The sequence below is a fragment of the Aquarana catesbeiana genome, linkage group LG08 (assembly GCF_042186555.1).
Source record: "Aquarana catesbeiana isolate 2022-GZ linkage group LG08, ASM4218655v1, whole genome shotgun sequence".
NCBI classification, from domain to species: domain Eukaryota; kingdom Metazoa; phylum Chordata; class Amphibia; order Anura; family Ranidae; genus Aquarana; species Aquarana catesbeiana.
Window position 1 is genome coordinate 297,538,144 of NC_133331.1, and position 16,563 is coordinate 297,554,706.

General features: G+C 46.2%; 1 protein-coding gene across 1 annotated transcript in view; it reads right to left on the reverse strand.

Moving 5' to 3' along the window:
• Positions 1 to 11,557: 11,557 nt before the first annotated feature.
• The window catches only part of LOC141104982 (uncharacterized), a 65,308-nt gene continuing 60,302 nt past the window's right edge, over positions 11,558 to 16,563 (reverse strand). The window contains 1 exon segment of the mRNA XM_073594791.1: positions 11,558 to 16,558. Within this exon segment, the coding sequence (XP_073450892.1) occupies positions 15,439 to 16,558 (1,120 nt within the window). The 3' untranslated portion in view covers positions 11,558 to 15,438.

Consider the following 16,563-nt stretch of genomic DNA (forward strand, 5'->3'; position numbering starts at 1 on the left):
GTCTTATTTTCAGGGTAGGGCTTATTTTCGGGGAAACAGGGTAGAGCTTATTTGGAGGGTAGGGCTTATATTGCAGCCATCATTGACAATCACGCTAGGTCTTATTTTCAGGGAAACAGGGTATATGTAATATTCATTCCCAGATATTCCTGTTTGATGAGCTACACAATACTGCCATGTTCATATGGACACCATTTCTTACCCATGCACTCTTCACACCATCCCATGCTGCAATCCTCTATACACGTCACCTCAGCCCCCGTGGAGGGGTCATTTGCCTCTGGCTCTCCGTGTGCCGTTGTTCCCGCATGCTTTACTATCTGCCCGATTTGGTAAGTGTGTTTGGCCAATTATTTCTAGCATAAGTCTACTATTTTTCTTCCCCTCTACATTGAGTGTGGTTTACCCTATTTATTATATTCTATAGGCAATTGTCGCATCTGCTCCTGATGAGTGAAGGTATTCACGAAACGCGTCGAGCTACGAGTTTAATCTGATGCCACCTCTATACTAGTTATCTACCCATTTTTATATAAACGTGTGATCACGGAAACAGTTATCGAGCATGCCACTCTTGGCACTTGTAGGCCACATTATTGCTCTGTATGTCAATACTTTTTATTATCATGTATCTATCATGATATGTGTTTCATGGATATTTACCTCTGTATTTATTATACCTACATTTGGTGTTAAGGATATATATGTATATATATGAATAAATTTTCCACTTTTTATTATTACTACTTTACAGAATAAAACTTTATACTTTTACCTTCGCGTTCCATCTGCTTCATTTAAAGTCCCAACTTCCCTTTGCTGTATAGGTGCCGCTGATAAGGAGCTACTGACAGGCATTACTGAGTGGCACTGATTGGCACTTTGATGGGGCACTGACAGGCATTACTGATGGGGCACTGATTGGCACTTTTTTGGGCACTGATCGGCACTTTTATGGGCACTGACAGGCATTACTGATTGGATTACTTTTTTGGGCACTGTTGTGGGCACTGATCGGCACTTTTATGGGCACTGTTGTGGGCACTGATCGGCACTTTTATGGCCACTGACAGGCGTTTATAGAGGGGGACAGGCTGGCAGGTGATGGGCACTGATTGGCAGCTGATGGGCACATCTGATGGGGGGCTGCACTGATCATCAATGTGCTGATTGTCAGCAAAGACCCCCCCGCCCCAGACCGGGAGAGCCACTGATCGTCCATTTCCCCCTCTGGATCCAAATTCTTATTAGGAGTATATCCATCTTCTATCATCACACAGTCCCCGTCTCTTCAGACCGCATCCTGGGGGAATCTCTGCAGGCCGGTTCCGAGGGTTCACATCGGGCTGGTTGTCTGGGAATAACAACGCTGATGCATGTTCTTAAGCTTCACAATATGATTTATCACTCAAAAATATGGGTGAGTGCAGTCCCATTATGGTTCTGCTCATGTATATGCTGATATATATATATATATATATATATATATATATATATATATATATATATATCAATATGTAATGTTATCTTGCAGAAAGTTGTATGTACTGTATATTGAAGACACCTCTGAAGAAGGCGTCACGAAACGCGTTAGCTGTCTGTATCTGATCTTTCCAATATTCATGTATGGTTGTCATACACCATTTTTCACTAGATGTTTTGTATATGTACAGTTTGTAATAAAATTTTATATCTTTACAATTCTTACTACCTCTTTGACTTTAATCTACCAGTGCCACTACAGTCCCACCCCTTGAGGGATTTCTCCATTTCCATTTATTAGGGATGATGGCACTCATCTATTGCAGCTATATTTCACACAGGCCCTCATGCCAATAGCTTTCTGCCAGGGGGAGCGATAGCTACTCAGTCTGGTTGTTGGCTAAAATAGACTCAGCTTCTGGATGTGCTTTGCATACAATGTCCATGTAGATGCCTTCTGACTGAGCCTGTTCCCATAAAGATAACCTTCTAGGATAAAAACCAAATGGTATCCACCACTGGTGTCTAATTTTGGAAGTTGTAACCCTTACTTTTTGCTTTACTGCTTAGTGAATCTTTAACCCGGCACTGATTTGCGGCCAATAAACTGAGCATTGCTTTTACGAAGTCCTGGAAAATAGAAAGGTCTCCAGAGTGGTTGGCTGCGTGCTCTTGGTGTAGCTCAATGTGTAGAGCACTCGTCTTGTAGCTTAAAGGTCGTGGTTTCAAATCTGCATGCAGAAAGCCCATTTTTTTGTTTCATGAGCCACCAAATGTTTTTCAATTGTTCTCATCATGTCGTATTTGGTATATAGTTCTACAGAGAAGACATGTTGCTGGCTAGAGCATGTTGTGCATGGTGTTGGTGTGCTGCTGTTGAATGCTGAGATCCCTGGACTTCTTAGTTCAAATCTGATGTGGTAACAATTCAGTGTTTTGTGGGCCACTAAATGTTTTTCAATTGTTCCCTTCATGTCGTCTCCAGTATATAGTTCTACAGAGAAGGTGCAATGCTCGCCAGAGCCTGTGGTGCATGTTGTTGGTGTGCTTCTGTTGAATGGAGGAAGCTGTGGATTTCTTAGTTCAAATCTCTGATGTGGTGCTTTGTTTTATGTTTTCAAAGGGGTAAGAGAGTCTAAATCCCTGATATAGGTGTACTAGCAACTAGTTTGGATGTCTTCTGTTTCTGTGGCGCAGCATGTAAGCTTCTGAAGGTTGAATCAGAAGGCTGTAGGTTCGATTCCCATGAGTGAGTAAAAATGGCTCCTCCAAGACATTGGGAGCTATGTGAAGGGCAGATGAAGTTGTAAGACTGCAATGGAATGCTCAGGACTTGACCAAGTTGGTGGTGTGGACCACCATTGGTTGGGCTTGAGTGAGCCTGTGACCCTGGACTGGGGACAAGAATACTGTGAAGGAGAAGGGCATGTTGATAAAAAATACGAGATTTGTTGTTAAAAGTCCAAAAATAAAATTACTTCTTCAATCTTAAGATGTTTGCATGGAACTTGTTGGTTTCCTTCCTGTGCCTTCCCCTTTGTGGTACACTATCCACTGTGTGTGGTTTTTATTCAGATTGTTTCACATCATGGAACTCATTTCATTGAGGCTTCAGTCACTTGCTACCAAGGTCGCTCACTTGATGGTTGCATGGCTGGAACTTGTTTCATTCACATGGCACCAAGGTCATCCACTCATTTCATTGACGCTTCATTCACTTGCTGCTAAGGTCCCCTACTTGTTGGTTGCATCTCATTTCATTGGGGTTTCATTCACATGGCGCCAAGGTCATCCACATCATGGTTACACCGTGAGAAGTTCCGCTCCTTAACCTCTCATTACACAGAGATGCCACCAAGCACATAGTTGCTGTTCCACCCCAAACAGCTCTGGGTAGACACCTGCTTGCTCTGCATTGGGAAGCGAACTCATGGCCTTCAAGACTCCCACATTTGCTGCCCTACATGCTGTGCCACAGACCTGTATGCTCCAGACTGACAGCAATGCCTATCCATCCTAAATTCAAGCTGCAGAGTGAAGTAAGTCATAGCAACCGATATGAAGAAGATTGGTTGCTATTGGTTACGTCAGTTTCTGCAACATCAAGAAATAAAGAGTAAAAGGTGACCACCTTTGGATTTGAACTTGTGACCATTTTGATTATGAGATCGCCAACATACCCCCAAGGCTATAGTCTCAGATGGTGGACAGTGCCCCAAACCAGAGTTGTAATATCATGATGACTTACCATATGATCAGTGGATTAATGTTCAAACATTGTACTAAATTGCCATCATCCAACAAAAACTAGTCTCCCAGTTGACCTTCCAAAGGAAATTCTCATCTGGTAAAAATGTATTTTCAAGAATACGTTACCTTGAGCATTATCTTAATTGCTGCTTGCAAAGTACAATATCCCAAAGCAACCATAATGAAATAATACCTAGTCTAAAAGTTGATTGGTTATTATGGGCTTCTTTGGTTTATGTAACTTTAATAAATGAATCATGAAAAGGTGGCTGCTTGAGGATTTGAACTTGCAATCTTATCGTTTGTGAGAGCAGTGGTATATATGTGGTATACATGCAAGGCCATTGTTTCAGATGGTGGGGACAGACTTAAAACTAGACCATTAATATCATGAAATGACCAGGGGTTTAATATTTGAATATTTGACTAAATTGCTACCATCAGACCCTAAACTTGTCTGCCACTTGGCCTAGAGGAAATTCCCATTTGGTAAAACTTTACTTTCAAGAGTCCATTGCCATGAACCACAGAGCACTATCTCAACTGCTGCCTACAAAGTGCAATAATCCATAGCAATTAATAAGAAAGGATAAGTCTTCTGAAAGGTGATTGGTTGCTTTAGGTTTTTTGCAATTTTAATAAATGAATCTGAAAAAGTGGTCACCTGAAGACTTGAACTTGCAACCATTTTACCTACTAGCCCAGTGTCTTACATACAAGGCCACTGCCTCAGATGGTAGGTGGTGCTCAAAACTAGACCTTTAATTTAATGGAATACCAAAAGACTAGTGGATTAACATCTATACTATTTACTAAACTGCTACCATCAGACCTAGACAAATGTCTCAACCGGCCTAGAGGAAATTCCCATCTGGTAAAACTGTACCTTCCAGAGAGCATGGCCGCAGACCACAGGGCATTATCTCAACTGCTTCCTACAAAGTGCAATAACGCATAGCAACCAATATGGAAGGACACCTTGTCTCAAAGTTAATTGGTTGCGTAAGGTTTCTACAACTTTATTAACTAAATCTGAAAAGGTAGCCACCTAAGGATTCAAACTTACAACCATTAATTTGTTAGCTCAGTGGCATACATACAAGGGCATTAACTCTGATGGTAAGTAGTTCTCAGAACTAGAGCTTTAATATCCTGGAAAACCATATGACTAGTGCATTAATATACAAACATTTTACTAAATTGCTACCATCTGACCTAGACTAGTCTCCCACTTAACCTCCTCCTAAGTGCACTTTCCAGACTCCATTGCCTTGAACAACAGGACACCATCTCAACCTCTGCCTACAAACAAAGTGCAGTAACCCCCAGCAACCAAACCAAGTACCAAGTCTGAAAGCCAACTGGCTCCTATGAGTTTAAGCAACTTTAATAAATTAAAGCAAGCAGGTGACCACCTCAGGATTTAAACTCACCAGCTTTGCATCGATGCCACCACTGTCATACACACACCACCACCACCAAAGGTGATGGGAGTACCTAAACTAGTAGTTGTATTATCATTACATATTATCATATTAGTGGCTTTGTGTCAAAAAATTGTACTGAATTGCTATCCCCAGACTTTGACTAGTCTCCTAATTAGTGTACTAAGGGATCTTCTCATCTGGTAAAAATGTAGTTTTACCAGGCCATTCTCGTGAACCACATGGCACAGTCTCAACCGCTCCCAAAATGTTCAGTAAAGACGACTGAAAAGGTGATCTTGTGAGGATTCAAACTCACAACCCTTTTCTGGTGACAACACCAGAACATGCTCAATGCCACAGAGCCAGACAGTAGGTGAGCTTCTCAAGACCAACAGTAGACTAGTTCCTCACTTGGCCTACAAAAAGATCTTTGCATCTGGTAAAACTCTCCTTTTAAAAGTAAATTCCCTTGAACCATAGGACATCATCTTAACGGATGCCATTACCTTCAAGATCTTTCACTACACATGATCTTCATCTCTACTCCATCAACAGTCTCCAACACTGACCTGGTTTACTAAGGGATTTTCTCATCTGGTAAAAATGTAGTTTAAACAGTTCATTCTCTTGAATGACAGGGCACAGTCTCAGCCGCTTCCTAAAACTTCAATAAAGAAATCTGAAAAGGTGGTTATCTGAGGATTCAAACTCAGAAGCCTTTGCATGTTATAACACCAGCATACACTCAATACCACAGCCCCAAACAGCAGGTGAGTCTTTTGTGACCAAACTTGACAAGTCTCTCATATAACCTACTAAAAAACCTTTGTGTCTGCTAAAATGGTCAATTCCTTGGACCATAGGACATTGTCCAAAAGATACCATTATCTTCAAGATCTTTCACTCCGTCTCAAACTCACAGCCCTTTGCGTATAACACCACCAGGATACGCTCAATGCCATGGCCTCAGATGGCAAGTGGGCTTGTTGTGACCAAGTCTCTCACTTGACCTACTAAAAGACCTTTGCATCAGGTAAAACCCTCCTTTCAAAAGTAAATTTCCATTGAACCATAGGACCTCATCTCAACCGATGCCATTATCTTCAAGATTGTTCACTACACATGATCTCCATCTCTACTCCATCAACAGTCTCCGACACTGACCCGGCTAGAGACTAGAGGAATATGTGATCACCACCGTTTTTAGAGCTAAACAGATACAATGGGTGAAATAACAAATGTCATATCTTGCCAAATATATCACTTTCGCTGATCTCAAGGAATTCATAGACTGGAACAGAACATAGTAGATAAATGTTGGGTTGTTTGTGGGTTTTAACTCACACTACTCTGCAGCACATCGAAGACGTCAAATAAGGCACCACAGACAAGGAAGTAAGCCATCAGAGAAACATTCAACCACTTTTTAAGCATATATTTTAAAAAATGTAATATATTGCAGCTTACCACCATTAGATGTGGCGGCTGCATTAGTTCTCTTTTCCTAATGCTCTTTTTCCCCTTTATTTTTAACTGGTGATCCTTCCCTTAAAAGAGAAGTTCAGGATTAAAAAAGCAAACATTTATACTCACCTAGGTGGATACAGCAGCGATCCGATGCTGTATCTGTCCCCATGTCACCTCTTCCCAGAGAACCGAGTGATCAAACACCACTGAACGCTCAGTTCTTGATCTTCAGTGAGTAGAGAGCCGGTCACTGTCAGTCACTGGCTCTCTGCTCATTGGAGCACGGGGCTGTGCAGGGGGTGGGAACGGCTGGCTCAGGCTCTCAGCGGCCCGTCCAGGCATCTGGGTGAATCCCTACATTAAAGTCGGGATCCCTCCAGAGCCTGGACCAGCTGAGTGATGGCAGCGGGATTTAGCCCACTGTTGGCTGAGTACGAGTCACAGGAGTGCAGAATGAAGTGCACTGCTGTGACCCACAGCAGAAGTAGGACCAAAAGAGCTTTGGCCATACTTCTCCTTTAGCACACTTCATGTTCTAGGGCGGTGGTCTCTAAACTGCGGCCCAGAGGCCAGTTGCAGCTCATTGCTTGATTCTATCTGGCCCTTGGGGCACGATTACATCCTCTGATACCAACATTGGGTCATCATTCTCCCCCACTGACATCAATGAAGTACAATGGGCACAATTTCTTTCAATGACACCAACAATGTGGCACAATTCCTTCCAATGACACCAACAATGGGGCCCAATGACATCAACGATGGGGCACAATACCTCCCATTGAAACCAACAATGGGGCGTAATTGCCTTCAGTGAAACAAACAATGGGGCAATATTTTTCCCACGGACATCGGAACCTTTTCTACTCTCACTGGCCAGAGTCTGGCCCCCGATAAACTCTGAAGGAAAGTAAACTGGCCCTTTGTTTAGATAGTTTGGAGACCCCTGCTATATACATATACTAGTCAGCTACTGTATAAACATGAACACCTACCTCCCATATAGATTAATAGTAACTGATATCTATGGTACCCTGTTTCCGCGAAAATAAGACCTAGCGTGATTGTCGGTGATGGCTGCAATATAAGCCCTACCCCCCAAATAAGCCCTAGTTAAAGTCTTTGTAGGTCTTATTTTCAGGGTAGGGCTTATTTTCGGGGAAACAGGGTAGGGCTTATTTGTGGGGCAGGGCTTATATTGCAGCCATCACCGACAATAACGCTAGGTCTTATTTTCGGGGAAACAGGGTAAGTCACTATAATATATAGCAACTCTTACTACCTACCACCTTTGTGTAGCTGACCATCTCAGTCTACCTTGCATCTGCACCATCCCTACTACTCAGATTAAAAGGCCCGTGGCAGCTAAGTAGTTGTCCCGCAATTTCCATTTAACTGATGTGGTTTTCCTTTCAGCCCGCCTGGCTCTCCTAATGGTGGTCTCCACCTCTCCTGACATGGGGTCACCTCACACAATGGAGAGCTCCTCCCCCTTCACTCTACTGGTCAGTGCCCATCAGCTGACTTTTAACCTCCCGACATGGCATCTGTCTCTCTGGTGAACTCAGGTGAGAGGTCCGCTGTGATGATAGGGCAGTCAAAACTATAAGTGGCGCCCCCCCCCTCACAAAACGTTGGCCGCCCGCACATCAACTTATTGGTTGTGGTCCGCCCGGACCCCCCCTACATCCTGTATGTATGGGATGTCCCCCCCCTGATGGCCGCTCTGTCGGTATTATCTAATCCGCAGAAGTGCGGCCGCTTTATGGGGGCGCCAGACCGATTTGCGCCAGACAGCATTGCTCCTGACCACTGCACTCTGTACCCTGGGCTGTATATGATATACTCCTGACTACCGCACTCTGTGCCATGGACTGTATATGATATACTCCTGACCACTGCACTCTGTGCCATGGGCTGTATATGATATACTCCTGACCACTGCACTCTGTACACAGGGCTGTATATGATATACTCCTGACCACTGCACTCTATACACAGGGCTGTATATGATATACTCCTGACCACTGCACTCTATACACAGGACTGTATATGATATACTCCTGACCACTGCACTCTGTGCCATGGGCTGTATATGATATACTCCTGACCACTGCACTCTGTACACAGGGCTGTATATGATATACTCCTGACCACTGCACTCTATACACAGGGCTGTATATGATATACTTCTGACCACTGCACTCTGTACCCTGGGCTGTATATGATATACTCCTGACCACTGCACTCTGTACCCTGGGCTGTATATGATATACTCCTGACCACTGCACTCTGTACCCTGGTCTGTATATGATATACTCCTGACCACTGCACTCTGTACACAGGACTGTATATGATATACTCCTGACCACTGCACTCTGTTCCCTGGGCTGTATATGATATACTCCTGACCACTGCACTCTGTACCCTAGGCTGTATATGATATACTCCTGACCACTGCACTCTGTTCCCTGGGCTGTATATGATATACTCCTGACCACTGCACTCTGTACACAGGGCTGTATATGATATACTCCTGACCACTGCACTCTGTACATTGGGCTATGTATGATATACTCCTGACCACTGCACTCTGTACCCTGGGCTGTATATGATATACTCATGACCACTGCACTCTGTACCCTGAGCTGTATATGATATACTCCTGACCACTGCACTCTGTACCCTGAGCTGTATATGATATACTCCTGACCACTGCACTCTGTACCCTGAGCTGTGTATGATATACTCCTGACCACTGCACTCTATACACAGGGCTGTATATGATATACTCCTGACCACTGCACTCTGTACCCTGGGCTGTATATGATATACTCCTGACCACTGCACTCTGTACCCTGGTCTGTATATGATATACTCCTGACCACTGCACTCTGTACACAGGGCTGTATATGATATACTCCTGACCACTGCACTCTGTACACAGGGCTGTATATGATATACTCCTGACCACTGCACTCTGTTCCCTGGGCTGTATATGATATACTCCTGACCACTGCACTCTGTACCCTGGGCTGTATATGATATACTCCTGACCACTGCACTCTGTTCCCTGGGCTGTATATGATATACTCCTGACCACTGCACTCTGTACCCTGAGCTGTATATGATATACTCCTGACCACTGCACTCTGTACCCTGAGCTGTATATGATATACTCCTGACCACTGCACTCTGTACACAGGGCTGTATATGATATACTCCTGACCACTGCACTCTGTACCCTGAGCTGTATATGATATACTCCTGACCACTGCACTCTGTACCCTGAGCTGTGTATGATATACTCCTGACCACTGCACTCTGTACCCTGAGCTGTGTATGATATTCTCCTGACCAATGCACTCTGTACCCTGGGCTGTATATGATATACTCCTGACCACTGCACTCTATACACAGGGCTGTATATGATATACCCCTGACCACTGCACTCTGTACCCTGGGCTGTATATGATATACTCCTGACCACTGCACTCTGTACACAGGGCTGTATATGATATACTCCTGACCACTGCACTCTATACACAGGGCTGTATATGATATACCCCTGACCACTGCACTCTGTACCCTGGGCTGTATATGATATACTCCTGACCACTGCACTCTGTACACAGGGCTGTATATGATATACTCCTGACCACTGCACTCTATACACAGGGCTGTATATGATATACCCCTGACCACTGCACTCTGTACCCTGAGCTGTATATGATATACTCCTGACTACCGCACTCTGTGCCATGGGCTGTGTATGATATACCCCTGACTACTGCACTCTGTACCCTGGGCTGTATATGATATACTCCTGACCACTGCACTCTGTACCCTGGGCTGTATATGATATACTCCTGACCACTGCACTCTGTACCCTGAGCTGTATATGATATACTCCTGACTTCCGCACTCTGTGCCATGGGCTGTATATGATATACTCCTGACCACTGCACTCTGTACACAGGGCTTTATATAATATACTCCTGACCACTGCACTCTATACACAGGGCTGTATATGATATACTCCTGACCACTGCACTCTGTACCCTGGGCTGTGTATGATATACTCCTGACCACTGCACTCTGTACACAGGGCTTTATATAATATACTCCTGACCACTGCACTCTGTACCCTGGGCTGTGTATGATATACCCCTGACTACTGCACTCTGTACCCTGGGCTGTATATGATATACTCCTGACCACTGCACTCTGTACCCTGAGCTGTATATGATATACTCCTGACTACCGCACTCTGTGCCATGGGCTGTATATGATATACTCCTGACCACTGCACTCTGTACCCTGGGCTGTGTATGATATACTCCTGACCACTGCACTCTGTACACAGGGCTGTATATGATATACTCCTGACCACTGCACTCTGTACACAGGGCTGTATATTATATACTCCTGACCACTGCACTCTGTACCCTGGGCTGTGTATGATATACCCCTGACTACTGCACTCTGTACCCTGAGCTGTATATGATATACTCCTGACTACCGCACTCTGTGCCATGGGCTGTATATGATATACTCCTGACCACTGCACTCTGTACCCTGGGCTTTATATGATATACCCCTGACTACTGCACTCTGTACCCTGGTCTGTATATGATATACTCCTGACCACTGCACTCTATACACAGGGCTGTATATGATATACTCCTGACCACTGCACTCTGTACCCTGAGCTGTATATGATATACTCCTGACCACTGCACTCTGTACCCTGGGCTGTATATGATATACTCCTGACCACTGCGCTCTAAACTTGTGTGACCTGTAAGCGTCTCCTATGAGCAATGTTTGGATATTGAAGTTTGTCCTCATTGCACCGACACACACAATTTTTTTGGGTTCAATATATTTTTTATTATAATTTTAAAATTACATTCAAAAAAGGAGATAATCCTAACATTACAAACGATGTCTAGAAAACGACTACGAACAAAACACCTTGTGCATCCTTCATATAGTATACTGTATATATATTCCATAGATGAATAAACACAAACAGTAAAAACAGACATCAATATAACTGGGTAAGGGATGTTGTATCCCAACACGTTTCGCTGACTATGCTTCTTCAGGGAGGCTGAAAAATCTTACGGGGGATCTATTGTTGCTAGGGGTGATCCATTGTTGCTGTGGAGATCTATATTTCCTGATGAGATCTATAGTTGCTGATGGGATCTTTTATTGCTGGGAGAATCTATAGTTACTGTGAGGGATCTATTGCTGGGGAGATCGGGAGATTGCTGGGGAGCTCTATTGCTGCTGGTGGGGGAATCTATTGTTTCTATGGGGTCAGTTGTTGATTGGAGAGATTTACTGTTGAGGGAGGGGTCTATTGTTGCTGGCTGTTGTAGAGTCTATTGATGATGGATACTGGCAGATCTATTGTTGTTGGGGTGGATCTATTATTACTGAGGGTATTTTCTTGTGGGGATCTATTCTTGCTGGGGGAATCTATAGTTATTGTGAGGGATCTATTGTTGCTGGGGAGATCAGGAGATTGTTGGGGAGATCTATTGTTGCTGAGGGGTCTTATGTTGCTGGGGAGATCTATTGTTACTGGGGGTCTATTGTTGCTGGCTGCAGGGGACCTATTTTTACTGCTTTGCATTACCAAATCCATACAAGATACTTAGCACCCAATGAATGATACTTTTCTGTATTCTCTAGGTAAAGGGTGGAACCAAGGGATGGTGGTTCGGAGGTGGAACCAAGGAACGGCGCTCAGAGGTGGAATCAAGGGACGGTGCTCAAAGGTGGGTGGGAGGTAGAACCAAGGGACGGCGCTCAGAGGTGGAACCAAGGGATGGTGCTTGGAGGTGGGTAGGGGGTGGAACCAAGGGACAGTGCTCGGAGGTGTAACCAAGGGATGGTGCTCAGGGGTGCAACCAAGGGACAGTGCTCAAAGGTGGGTAGGAGGTGGAGCCAAGAGACAGTGCACAGAGGTGGAACCAAGGGACAGTGCTCAGAGGTGGAACCAAGGGATGGTGCTTGGAGGTGGGTAGGGGGTGGAACCAAGAGACAGTGCTCGGAGGTGGAACCAAGGGATGGCGCTCAGAGGTGGTACCAAGGGACAGTGCACAGAGGTGGGGAGGGGGTGGAACCAAGGGATGGTGCTTGGAGGTGGGTGGGAGGTGAAACCAAGGGACAGTGTTTGGAGGTGTGTAAGAGGTGGAACCAAGGGACCGTGCTGGAAAGTGGGTAGGAGGTGAAACCAAGGTACAGTGCTTGAAGGTGGGCAGGAGGTGAAATCAAGGAACGGTGCTCGGAGGTGTGTGGGAGGTGAAACCAAGGGACGGTGTTCGGAGGTGGGTAAGAGGTAGAACCAAGGGACAGTGTTCGGAGGTGGAACCAAGAGACGGTGTTCAGAGGTGTGTAGGAAGTAGAAACAAGGGATGGTGCTCGGAGGTGGGTGGGAGGTGAAACCAAAGGACGGTGTTCGGAGGTGGAACCAGGGGATGGTGTTCAGAGGTGGGTAGAAGGTAGAACCAAGAGACAATGTTCGGAGGTGGAACCAAGAGACGGTGTTCAGAGGTGGGTAGGAGGTACAATCAAGGGACAGTGCTTGGAGGTGGGTAGGGGGTGGAACCAAGGGACGGTATTTGGAGGTGGGTAGGAGGTAGAACCAAGGAAAAGTGTTCGGAGGTGGGTAGAAGGTGGAACCAAGGGATGGAGCTTGGAGGTGGGTAGGAGGTGGAACCAAGGGACAGTGCTCAGAGGTGGAACCAAGGGATGGTGCTTGGAGGTGGGTAGGGGGTGGAACCAAGGGACAGTGCTCGGAGGTGTAACCAAGGGATGGTGCTCAGAGGTGCAACCAAGGGACAGTGCTCAAAGGTGGGTAGGAGGTGGAACCAAGAGACAGTGCACGGAGGTGGAACCAAGGGACAGTGCTCAGAGGTGGAACCAAGGGATGGTGCTTGGAGGTGGGTAGGGGGTGGAACCAAGAGACAGTGCTCGGAGGTGGAACCAAGGGATGGCGCTCAGAGGTGGTACCAAGGGACAGTGCACAGAGGTGGGGAGGGGGTGGAACCAAGGGATGGTGCTCGGAGGTGGGTGGGAGGTGAAACCAAGGGACAGTGTTTGGAGGTGTGTAAGAGGTGGAACCAAGGGACCGTGCTGGAAAGTGGGTAGGAGGTGAAACCAAGGTACAGTGCTTGAAGGTGGGCAGGAGGTGAAATCAAGGAATGGTGCTCGGAGGTGTGTGGGAGGTGAAACCAAGGGACGGTGTTCGGAGGTGGGTAAGAGGTAGAACCAAGGGACAGTGTTCGGAGGTGGAACCAAGAGACGGTGTGCAGAGGTGTGTAGGAGGTAGAAACAAGGGATGGTGCTCGGAGGTGGGTGGGAGGTGAAACCAAAGGACGGTGTTCGGAGGTGGAACCAGGGGATGGTGTTCAGAGGTGGGTAGAAGGTAGAACCAAGAGACAATGTTCGGAGGTGGAACCAAGGGACGGTGTTCAGAGGTGGGTAGGAGGTACAATCAAGGGACAGTGCTTGGAGGTGGGTAGGGGGTGGAACCAAGGGACGGTATTTGGAGGTGGGTAGGAGGTAGAACCAAGGAAAAGTGTTCGGAGGTGGGTAGAAGGTGGAACCAAGGGATGGAGCTTGGAGGTGGGTAGGAGGTGGAACCAAGGGACAGTGCTCGGAGGTGGGTAGGAGTTGGAACCAAGGGATGGTACTCAAAGGTGGGTAGGAGGTGGAACCAAGGGACGGTGCTCGGAGGTGGAACTAAGGGACTGTGCTCGGAGGTGGAACCAAGGGTAGGAGGTGAAACCAAGGGACGGTGCTCGGAGGTGGGTAGGAGGTGGAACCAAGGGATGGTACTCAAGGTCTACTGTACCCATAAGTACATAAGGTAATGACTCCATTTTTATTTTTCTCCTCCTATCAATGGCGCTCAAGCGTGCAACCAAGGGACGGTGCTCAAAGGTGGGTAGGAGGTGGAACCAAGAGACAGTGCTTGGAGGTGGAACCAAGGGACAGCGCTCAGAGGTGGAACCAAGGGACGGTGCTCAAAGGTGGGTAGGAGGTGGAACCAAGAGACAGTGCTCAGAGGTGGAACCAAGGGACGGCGCACAGAGGTGGAACCAACGGTGCTCGGAGGTGGATGGGAGGTGAAACCAAGGGACGGTGTTCGGAGGTGGGTAGAAGGTAGAACCAAGAGACCATGTTCAGAGGTGGAACCAAGGGACAGTGTTCAGAGGTGTGTAGGAGGTAGAACCAAGGGATGGTGCTCGGAGGTGGGTGGGAGGTGAAACCAAGGGATGGTGTTCGGAGGTGGAACCAAGGGACGGTGTTCAGAGGTGGGTAGGGGGCAGAACCAAGGGACGGTGCTCAGAGGTCGGTAGTGGGTGGAACCAAGGGATGGTGTTCAGAGGTGGGTAGGAGGTAGAACCAAAGAAAAGTGTTGGGAGGTGGGTAGGAGGTGGAACCAAGGGACAGAGCTTGAAGGTGGGTAGGAGGTGGAACCAAGGGACAGTGCTCAGAGGTGGAACTAAGGATAGGAGGTGAAACCAAGGGACGGTGCTCAGAGGTGGGTAGGAGGTGGAACCAAGGGACGGTGCTCGGAGGTGGGTAGGAGGGGGAATCAAGGGACGGTACTCGGAGGTGGAACCAAGGGATGGTACTCAAGGTCTACTGTACCCATAAGTACATAAGGTAATGACTCCATTTTTATTTATCTCCTCCTATCAATGGCCAACACGGTACAACACTTCATCCATGTCTTTGTGCATGTCCAGCAACATTCATATACAAGACATTTCCTGCACTCAAAGCACTAATACACCTCGAGGGTTGTGTAGGATCCCTGATGTACAGGAAGACAGGACTTCAGCGAGGAACAATTCCCTCACTCAGGACAGGAAAGTGGCTTCTCCCCCGTGTGCAATTTCTGATGTCTGTGAAGATTGAACTTCAGTGTAAAACAATCCCCGCACTCAGGACAAGAATACGGCTTCTCCCCCGAGTGAGAACTCTGATGTCTCTTAAGAGTGGACTTCAATGAAAAAAATTTCCCACACTCAGGACAGGAATACGGCTTTTCCCCCGTGTGTAATCTCTGATGTGTGGAAAGAGAGGACTTCTGTGAAAAACATTTCCCGCACTCAAAACAGGAATACGGCTTTTCCCCTGTGTGTGACCTCTGATGTGTGGAAAGAGTGGACTTTTGTGAAAAACATTTCCCGCACTCAAAACAGAAATATGGCTTCAATTTCATGTGCGATCTCTGATGTTTGTAAAGACTGGGCTTCCGTGAAAAACATTTCCCGCACTCAGGACAGGAATACGGCTTCTCTCGCATGTGAGATCCCTGATGTGTTACAAGTTTTGATTTTTTTACAAAACATTTTCCGCACTCAGTACAGGAATATGGCTTCTCCCCCGTGTGAGACCTCTGATGAATCACAAGTTGAGAATTTTTTACAAAACATTTCCCGCACTCAGAACAGGAATACGGCTTTTCTCCCGTATGCAATCTCTGATGTATGTCAAGATTGAACTTATTTGAAAAACATTTCCCGCACTCAGTACAGGAATACGGCTTCTCCCCAGCGTGAGATCTCTGATGTGAGACAAGTACCGATTTTTGAACGAAACATTTCCCACACTCAGGACAGGAATACGGCTTCTCACCTGTGTGCGATCTCTGATGTATGTTAAGATGGGACTTCCGTGAAAAAGATTTCCCGCACTCAAGACAGGGATATGGTTTCTCACCTGTGTGCGCTCTCTGATGTCTGTTAAAATGGGACTTCAGTGAAAAACATTTCCCGCATTCGGGACAGGAATACGGCTTCTCCCCCGTATGAGATCTCTGATGTTTTACAAGTTCTGATTTTTTTACAAAACATATCCCACACTCAGAACAGGAAAACACATTCTCACCTGTGTGAGATCTTGT